Genomic DNA, 8,945 nt, shown 5'->3' on the forward strand with positions numbered 1-8,945 from the left:
CAATTGCCGGGCCTGTTATTCTCCCCTACCTGAGCGGCAAGCGAGGAAGCCGGAGCCGAAAGGAACAGGCGACTGATTCCGAAAAGAGGTGTTGGGAATAAGGAAGGAGATATGAGCCTCCATCCAGCAAGCAGTTAGCCACAGATCAGCCGTGGGGGACAGTTAATCGATGAGGCTGTCGTCCAGCCTCATCATCTAGCCGGAGCTGGCCCAATTTCCCCCTGATGAGCTGGAGGCCACAGTCTGGGGAGGCTGGAGGAAGGTTAGAGCAGAGAGGAGCCGGATGGGTGACAGTGCAGGCGAAGGTCAGTGCTGATAAGGGTGTGGGGTGTGTGGTGGTGGGGGGGATCTCCATACTTGAGCCTTGCAAGGAGAGACTGACGCCAATTGGGTTCCCGCGCAGCAAAGCTCAGCCACGGGTGCCTTGTATGTCATGAGTCAGGCTTGTTAGACAGGGGCCTAATAGGCAATAAGGGACATAGTTGTCACTTTGTGTATGATTGGTGTCGAGAACTGGGAGCCTGTGCGGGGAGAACTACTGGAGAACTACAATCGTGCTTCCTCATACTGATCTACGAGAGGGGAGAAATGATCACGACACGTTAAAATATACAACTAAGGATTTTCCGCACTCATTTACAGCCAATCCCACCCACAAACAATAAGCACAACTATTAGATGATATGAGAAAAACTGAACTAGCAAACTAGCAAAGATTAAAAACACGACAACCCAAAACCAGATGTTTGTTAATACTGATCTTGGAGAGGCAGCATTATGTCGCACGGCATCCATATTGACAGATACAATAAAGGGAATATTAGTAGAAGAAGAAATGGAAGAAATTCTAAGAGTATGATCTCTTGAACTTGCCAGGTACGGTCTTCCTAAGAACGTACTTGGGAGTCTTTTTGTACTTTGTGTACTTGTTAACTTCCTCCCGAATCTTGATATATGCATCCTTGGTTTAAGCTAGCAGGCTAGCAGGAGCGCTGAACCCTTAGGTTAGAGAGGGCAGTCGAGATCCTTCGTACCTGGAAAATTATTATTAATAATTAAAGTACCGTGGAGCATTTGCGCAGATCTGACACAAGGCTGCTCTGGTTTACATAATTTGGCATATTCGTCACTTTCCAGAAGCTAGGCTAGTTCTTAGCTTAACGGGTAACATTGCTGACTTGGCAATCACGTCATAGAAATGCTCAACATAGCCAGCGTTCAGCTTCAGATAGCTTCCTAAGTGGCTATTTTTCAGTTTCACATCAAATTCACGGAATCTGTGGCTCAGCACAACTCGTCAATCATACATGTAAGGATTTAGAGACATTCAACAGTTGAGCCTTGTTGAAGAAAATAATCTTTTTCTTCCGCGTGTTCGTTTTCTTTCGGGTAGTGAGAATGTTGGTTATCCGAATGCAGGCTGGAGATCGATGAAAAGTCACTTCGAAGCTTTTATTTCTACAGAATATTCCGGGCAAAAGTGAGTTCCCATACAATAGCGGCAGCCTCTCACTAGAGCGAAGTTACAGCGGACTCACAACATTCTTATACTATCTTGAAGGGCGGTACCATAAAACCCCCAAGCCCTCAGCCCCCAGCCCACCCGGAGTTCACCAGACATGAGATACAACTTTTACAGACATCATTCAATACACATTGACTTCGACCACAGACAAATGGTCTATTGTTGTGGAAATAGAGGAGGCCCTCCAGACAAACCGACACCCGGCATAAGATAAGATTTACAAAGAAATCATACTAACACATTGACTTCAACCACAGACCCTAATTCTGGTCTATTGAGGAAATAAGTAAATTAAAACAGTTATGACTAAATCTGGGCAGAAGACCCTCTTCAGCCTTTGGGGAAATGCTAATACCCTACCTGATCACCGAAGTGTGTACCTGCCAAATATCTTATGGCACATACTTGTAAACACACAAATAAGAATTTTCTTCTGAATAATGACAAAACGGTATTATTTAGGAGTAACTTTTCTTTTTATAGAGATTGTGTTCACTTTCACGTGCTCAAAAGGATTTGGAAAATTGACGTGAATGTGAATGCAACAAACTGAAAAGATGGCCTAATGTCATACACTACAACTAAGAGGCACCTTAAAACAAAGGTGAAAACCACCGGGAAGAGAAACATGTCGAGAAGGAAGGGAAGAGCTCATGTTGGGGTAAAAATGATTTCTAAGGACGTACTCTGCTCACATTCACTCAAACGTTCCAAAAGTGATAGAACCACACTTCACAGTAGATGACTAATGGCCCGGAACATTTTGCGAAAACAAGGCAAATTCTATGATTGTCCTTGTGCTGTCTGGTGACAACGGAGACATGCGGTCCCATTCATAAGCCCGAGTATTTGTGAACACTAACTACATGTGGCGCAGCTCACTTTTTCTCCCGGTTTCCTCATTTGAGTGGAAAGGAGACTACTCTAGTTAACACGCGCCTCCGGGGCATATAGCTGGCATCGCAATGCATCTTTTAAGTGTGCGCCTGTGGAAGCCATTTTTTTCTCCCCCTCTTCCACCCCTACAACAAGAGGTCTCTAAAGACTCATTAGTCACACTCACCTCTCGGTAAAGAAAGGGAAGAAAGTGAAAAGGAGAGATGAAGAAAGCGTCAGAGGACGATGACTGCATGCACAGTAAGCATCTGTAAGACTACAGACCATAATATGAATACAACTAGGTGTAGAATTGTATTAATGATGTCAAGGGACTCTTTTAATGAGCCTCATTAGTAAAGGCTGATAATACCGTATGATGAGCAAATTACGCTTAAGTATTTTCGATTTTTTTTTTTTTTACTGGGTTTCGAAGTTTCATTGCATCCTAGAGATAAATCTTGTACCTCTTCTCTATAAAGTGTAGCTTGTTGTATTCCAATACTCCTTAAAGGCTAAAGTTGCTACAATACAATAATTGGCTATTAGTCATATTTGAAGCTGCAGTAACAGCAAACCACTTTCCAAGCCTGACCTAATAGAACCACATATAGAAAATACACTTGGCTATTGTTTGTTCCAGAAACTGGAAATAGTCGGGGGCGGCAAAACGTCCTTTATTAGACACGCCTGTGATGGGCCCAAGTGTAATATCCTCATCAAAATTGGCGCACAGATGTCACATATGCTGTTGACATTTCACCGAGCAGAAACAATTTGTCTGTGTGAAATAGGGGAGCGGAAACGAGCGCGGGGAGGTGAAAAGGGGGAGAAACAATTTGACTGGAGGAGAGAAGGAGTGCAAAAAAAGAAAACACGTTGACATGAGGTCATTATTGGAGTGGACACAGAGCAAGCAGAAAAATAATAGAGTTTAGAGGCGTTTATTTTCAAATAGTAATATGTAGAAATTTGACCTAAGGAGGGAAATAAATCGGGGTGTTCTTTCTGCGCTTATCGTGACGCATGTAACAATATCTCCACCGACAATTTGTTTCAAGTCACACAGTCAATTGCTCTGCCATACACTGTCGGGATTTGCACTCGGAAATATTCAACAGGTTCAACATTTACCATAGTCAGCCCCGGCCGTTTTCAAGTAGATCGTGGAGGAAAAGTTACTCTAAATACATCCCACACCACAGGAAGTCAGTCTGGATTACTTTCGAAGCGCTTTACTTTGGAGCCAACCAGTCCTCTCTCAAATGTCTCCACTTGGTTCAAAAATCTGCTACTCACCTGTGAACTGGAACGCGTAAGAGGGAGCATTTTCTGATATTTGTTTTCAAATCTCTCAATGATTTTTTATTTTTATTTTTTTATCTCTGAGCTGCTCAATCCCTAAACTCGTGCCCGGTGTCTCGGTATCATGGAGGTACCAAAGTCAGGAAAAATTCACACTCACACAGACTTTGATCGCTCAAATTTGGTCCACCTATGTATATATATAGGTATATGTGTGTCCCGCTTAACACTAGAACTGCACTGGGTTGGTGCTCTAGTTAATAACAAGGAAAATTAAGTTGTCATCAATGTGATCCAATTTCATCAACTTTCATGCCTGTAGTGGTCAACAAGGTGTAATGGATGATTTCAAATGAGATCAGTTCTGATCACAGAGCTTCCTAGAATGTTTTCCTAAGTAATTATAATCCCTTCCTCGGAGCATGCCTTTTTCCTCCTTTCCCAAAAGGCCCCGGTCTCACCTTTTACGTTCTATCTGTTAATTGGTCCCAAACGGATGTAACAAATCATGCTCTCAATCTGCCCTCCAGCGCAGAATAAACACAACGAGCATGTCAGGTACACGAGCTACCACGCAGCTTCCAGCTATGAATTCTGTATTCTTAGTATCCGTTGAAAGTCAAACAAGAGGAGAAACTGCCCGCCACCCCCCTTCCACAAACTCACCCCGTAGCCTCTGGTTAAACACTAGCACCGGCGTTCGCCGACCTTGTCCAACCTGTAGGGAGATAAGCGACCCTCAGGACAATTCAGCAAGAGTTGCCTCTCGTTCGACATAATCTCCGTTTGGCGCTGTGCTGAAAGGTCAAAAATAACCGTATACCCCCACTTGTGAGGATGCGGCTACCGGGGATGTTCAAGGTTTGGTAACATCTTCAGGTGAAATGAACTAAACAAATGCTTTCCCCAAGTTGATAAATTTCCTTCACAATTTGCAGCTGAAGGGGTTTGGCACAACGCTAGCTCCCAAAGACGAGCTAGCGCCGTAGCCTTGCTAGCGCCGTAGCCTTGCTAGCGCCGTAGCCTTGCTAACCTACAGTTTGGTGTTAATGATGCACTTCTCCTCTCATGTCGCGCAGGTTTTGCGTGGGAGACAAGTTCTTCCTGAAGAACAACATGATCCTGTGCCAGACGGACTACGAAGAGGGCCTGATGAAGGAAGGCTACGCTCCCCAGGTCCGCTGACCCTCGTAAAAGAGGGGGGCGGGGCGGGGGGGGCCAAAAGCAGGAGGAAGACAGAGGAGTAGGAGAAGACTGATGGAAAGCTTGCAATCACACAACAAAAAGCACTACCGCTTCCTGTCCAGCTCCTGTCCGCCCCCCCCCCACCCACGTGTACATAATGAAGCCTCATCTGGAAGGGGAGGTACTCGACTGTACAGAATAGCCATAGAGACTGCGACATAGCAGGCAGCGGCGCCGGAAGCGGACTCTTAAGTAAAATAACGTTTTGTTTGTTTGTGACTGACAAGTGCTGCCTCTTTACTCTCGGCAAACAAAAACACTGGCCTCAGAACAACCCAAAGCAAGTTGTTGGACTGATATTTACATGTGTCACCTTTTATGACAAGGACTGCGCGGTCCAACTACTTGAATCTAAAACACGCAGAGGTATTGTCAATCAGTGTATCTTTGGGATAAACACCTTTTTACTGGATGTTGTAAAGTGTAAACAGATGAGCTTGGAAAAAAAATAATTTAATACGTGTGTATGTGTGTGTGTGTGTGTGTGTGAGAGTGCGTGTAAATCGCTCTTCGTTTTTTGAGGAGTTTTTCTCATGCAGTCTTGGTTTGATCTGTCAGTCTCTCACAAAGAGTCAACCTCAACATCAGGTTGATTGATATGTCATATTTTTCAATGTTTTTATTTTTACCGATAATACGATTGATTAACAGTTCTGCAATCCCACAAAAAAGAATTATGAGTGGAACGTGATAGGCCATGTTAATTTTGTCCATATCAGGGGTACTCGAGAGTCCCTATCCTGCACGTTTCAGATGTTTCCCACCAACACACCTGATTGAAATGATCAGGATTGTTATCAGACTCCTGCAGAGTTTTCATGATGAGCTGATCATTTGAATCAGGTGCGTTGGAGATGGGAAACATCCAAAATATGTAGGATAAGTGCCCTCGAGGACAGAAGATGGTGAACCCCAACCCTCCTCACTTCAACACCTAGCGTGGGGGGGCGGGGGTTTGGGGGCGAGGTTTTTTTAGTAATACAGGCCAAAATCCAGATGTGATGTCAGGGGTTAAAGAAGAAGTTATTAAATGTTGATGATCTAGAACTGAGGTGTCAAGGTAGTGGCCCTCGAGGACCGGATTTTGACACCTGTGATCTATAACTACATCTTCAATGGAACAGTCAGAATGGCGTGAAACAACAACAGCAAAAACTGAAATCCTCCATTTTGTGCCGACCACGACAAATCGCCTTTTGCACAGTTGTTTGAATTTAACAGCAAATAGTAACGATAATGGGACACAGCCTTATGGACAAGAGCAACGTGTTGGTTTTCAAAGTGTAGGAGATCAAGCTACCCACTAGAGAACAAACTGTGGACTCAATTGAGATTTTTGTTTGTTTGTTCTTTATTTTTCTCAAACTGCTATGCCTCACACAGAAAATAACTGGACTAGATCAAGTCTTGATTCAATTCCTTAAATCCTCTTTTACTTCAAGCAGCATTTGACCATCCGGTTTTGGAATCTTTTTTTTTTTTTAATGGAAATTATATTTATTAAACTTTGCATTGAGAAGCTGGAGATACGCTCATGGAGGCTGGTTGTTGTTGTAGCAGTTGTACGAGTGTATGAAATGACCTTGAAGGGTTTGGTTAACTTTCCGTCGATTATTTATTGAAGCGGTTCTCGTCCTGAATTTGGCTTGTTTCAACACGCTGATACTTGAATGCAATCGATGGCGGACGCGCGACTCCGCTCGCCACTCGCGGCCTCGTCATCTTGACCTCCCCCGTCCTGCGTAAACTGTCCAGCTGCACTCTGCGTTCATTCTTGACTTCAAAATGTCATCTGTAAAATGTAGGTGTACATAAAAAAAAAAAAAAGAGTATTTCATTTTGCTTGCCTATTGTGCAATTCTTTCTTTTTATGTGTCATCCAGCATGAGATGTTTATTTTTAGGACAACGCTTGTAAATACTGTAATTGTAATAATTTTAAGCACAAATGTAATACAGTTTTATTGTGTTACGCTGAGTTTGGTGTCTTCTTTCTGTCATTTCGTAGGGGGCAAAACCAGCGTTAGCTCAACCAGTTGACAGCAGATATTCGTTTCTGAAGATAGGTTTACACTTTCAAAGCCATTTGGGAGGCCCTGTGTTTGCTGGAGCTGCTAAGGTTAAGTATCTAGCTCAAGGGCACAGCATTAGATGCAAACCAGCCATCAGAAAAAAAGCTGCTTTCTCTGTCTATTACCCTAACCAACGGAGCATGTTGCAGCTTATGATATATGACTGATTTGAAGTGCAATAATTTCCTCAGTTTGTTGTCTCTGCTGCTTGGGGGTGGGAGAGAGAAAAAATCCCATTTCAGCCTTGCTTAGATGGAAGGAACCCAATGAAATCTCAGAGTAAAGATGCTTGGTTGCAGAAGTCCAAATCCCCCCCCCCCCCCCCCACCATTTAGATGCATGATGTAAAAAGTCTGCACACCCTATGTTCAAATGCCGTTTTTTTGTGATACAAGATTACACTAAGATGAATCATATGAAAACTTTTTTTTCCATCATTAACGTGATCTATAATACAACTCAACTGAGGGAAAAAAATATTTGGGAGAAATGAGATAATTGCATAAGTGTGCACACCCTCTAATAAGTTGGGAGAGAAAAAAATCCCATTTCAGCCTTGCTTGGATGGAAGGAACCCAATGAAATCTCAGAGTAAAGATGCTTGGTTGCAGAAGTCCAAATCCCCCCCCCCCACCATTTAGATGCATGATGTAAAAAGTCTGCACACCCTATGTTCAAATGCCGTTTTTTTGTGATACAAGATTACACTAAGATGAATCATATGAAAACTTTTTTTTCCATCATTAACGTGATCTATAATACAACTCAACTGAGGGAAAAAAATATTTGGGAGAAATGAGATAATTGCATAAGTGTGCACACCCTCTAATAAGTTGGGAGAGAAAAAAATCCCATTTCAGCCTTGCTTGGATGGAAGGAACCCAATGAAATCTCAGAGTAAAGATGCTTGGTTGCAGAAGTCCAAATCCCCCCCATTTAGATGCACGATGTAAAAAGTCTGCACACCCTATGTTCAAATGCCGGGTTTTTTTTGTGATACAAGATTACACTAAGATGAATCATATGAAAACTTTTTTTTCCATCATTAATGTGATCTATAATACAACTCAACTGAGGGGAAAAAATATTTGGGAGAAATTAGATAATTGCATAAGTGTGCACACCCTCTAATAAATTGAGAGAGAAAAAAATCCCATTTCATCCTTGCTTGGATGGAAGGAACCCAATGAAATCTCAGAGTAAAGATGCTTGGTTGCAGAAGTCCAAATCCCCCCCCCCCCCCCCCATTTAAATGCACGAAGTAAAAAGTCTGCACACCCTATGTTCAAATGCCGTTTTTTTTGTGATATAAGATTACACTAAGATAAATCATATGAAAACTTGTTTTCCATCATTAATGTGATCTATAATACAAATCAACTGAAGGAAAAAAATATTTTGGTGAAATGAGATAATTGCATAAGTGTGCACACCCTCTAATAACTGGGATGTGGCTGTTTTCAGAATTAAGCAGTCACATTCAAATTCATGATTAACCACAAAGCTGTTCGAGTAGGCTTTTCTTGACATGTATTTGCTTTCGAGCAGAAGCCTGAAGGTTTTGGGGGGCGGAAGGTAACGCAAGGCACTTGATGGCATGTGTGTGCCGACTCCCATTCTACATGAGTTTGAATGTGATTCGTTAATTCTGAGCACAGTTATAAGAGGGTGCAGCGACATTATCGTTGCTTCCTCCTTCAAAAATATTCCTTCAAAAATATTTTTATATATTTATTTATAGGTCGCATTCATTTATCTTGCTTTTTAAGAATTTATATCCCAAAACAATTGCATTTTTTTTTCTCAAGAAACAAAACAATTGCATTTAAATAGGGCTGTATAAAGTTTTTTTTTGCCACTGCATTTCTGAAGAAATCCATCTGTTTTTGCAGTTGTAAAACACAAAGCAAACAAATATATTTT

At 42.2% G+C, this 8,945-nt stretch overlaps 1 protein-coding gene across 2 annotated transcripts in view; it reads left to right on the forward strand.

Moving 5' to 3' along the window:
- Positions 1 to 6,922, forward strand: part of lmo3 (LIM domain only 3) — a 42,796-nt gene extending 35,874 nt beyond the window's left edge. For both annotated transcript variants that reach the window (XM_077545359.1, XM_077545360.1), the window contains exon 4: positions 4,786 to 6,922. In XM_077545359.1, the coding sequence (XP_077401485.1) occupies positions 4,786 to 4,891 (106 nt within the window). In that variant the 3' untranslated portion in view covers positions 4,892 to 6,922. The remainder of the gene's footprint in view (positions 1 to 4,785) is intronic.
- The last annotated feature ends 2,023 nt before the right edge of the window (positions 6,923 to 8,945 follow it).

The sequence above is a fragment of the Vanacampus margaritifer genome, chromosome 15 (assembly GCF_051991255.1).
Source record: "Vanacampus margaritifer isolate UIUO_Vmar chromosome 15, RoL_Vmar_1.0, whole genome shotgun sequence".
Taxonomy (NCBI): Eukaryota; Metazoa; Chordata; class Actinopteri; order Syngnathiformes; family Syngnathidae; genus Vanacampus; species Vanacampus margaritifer.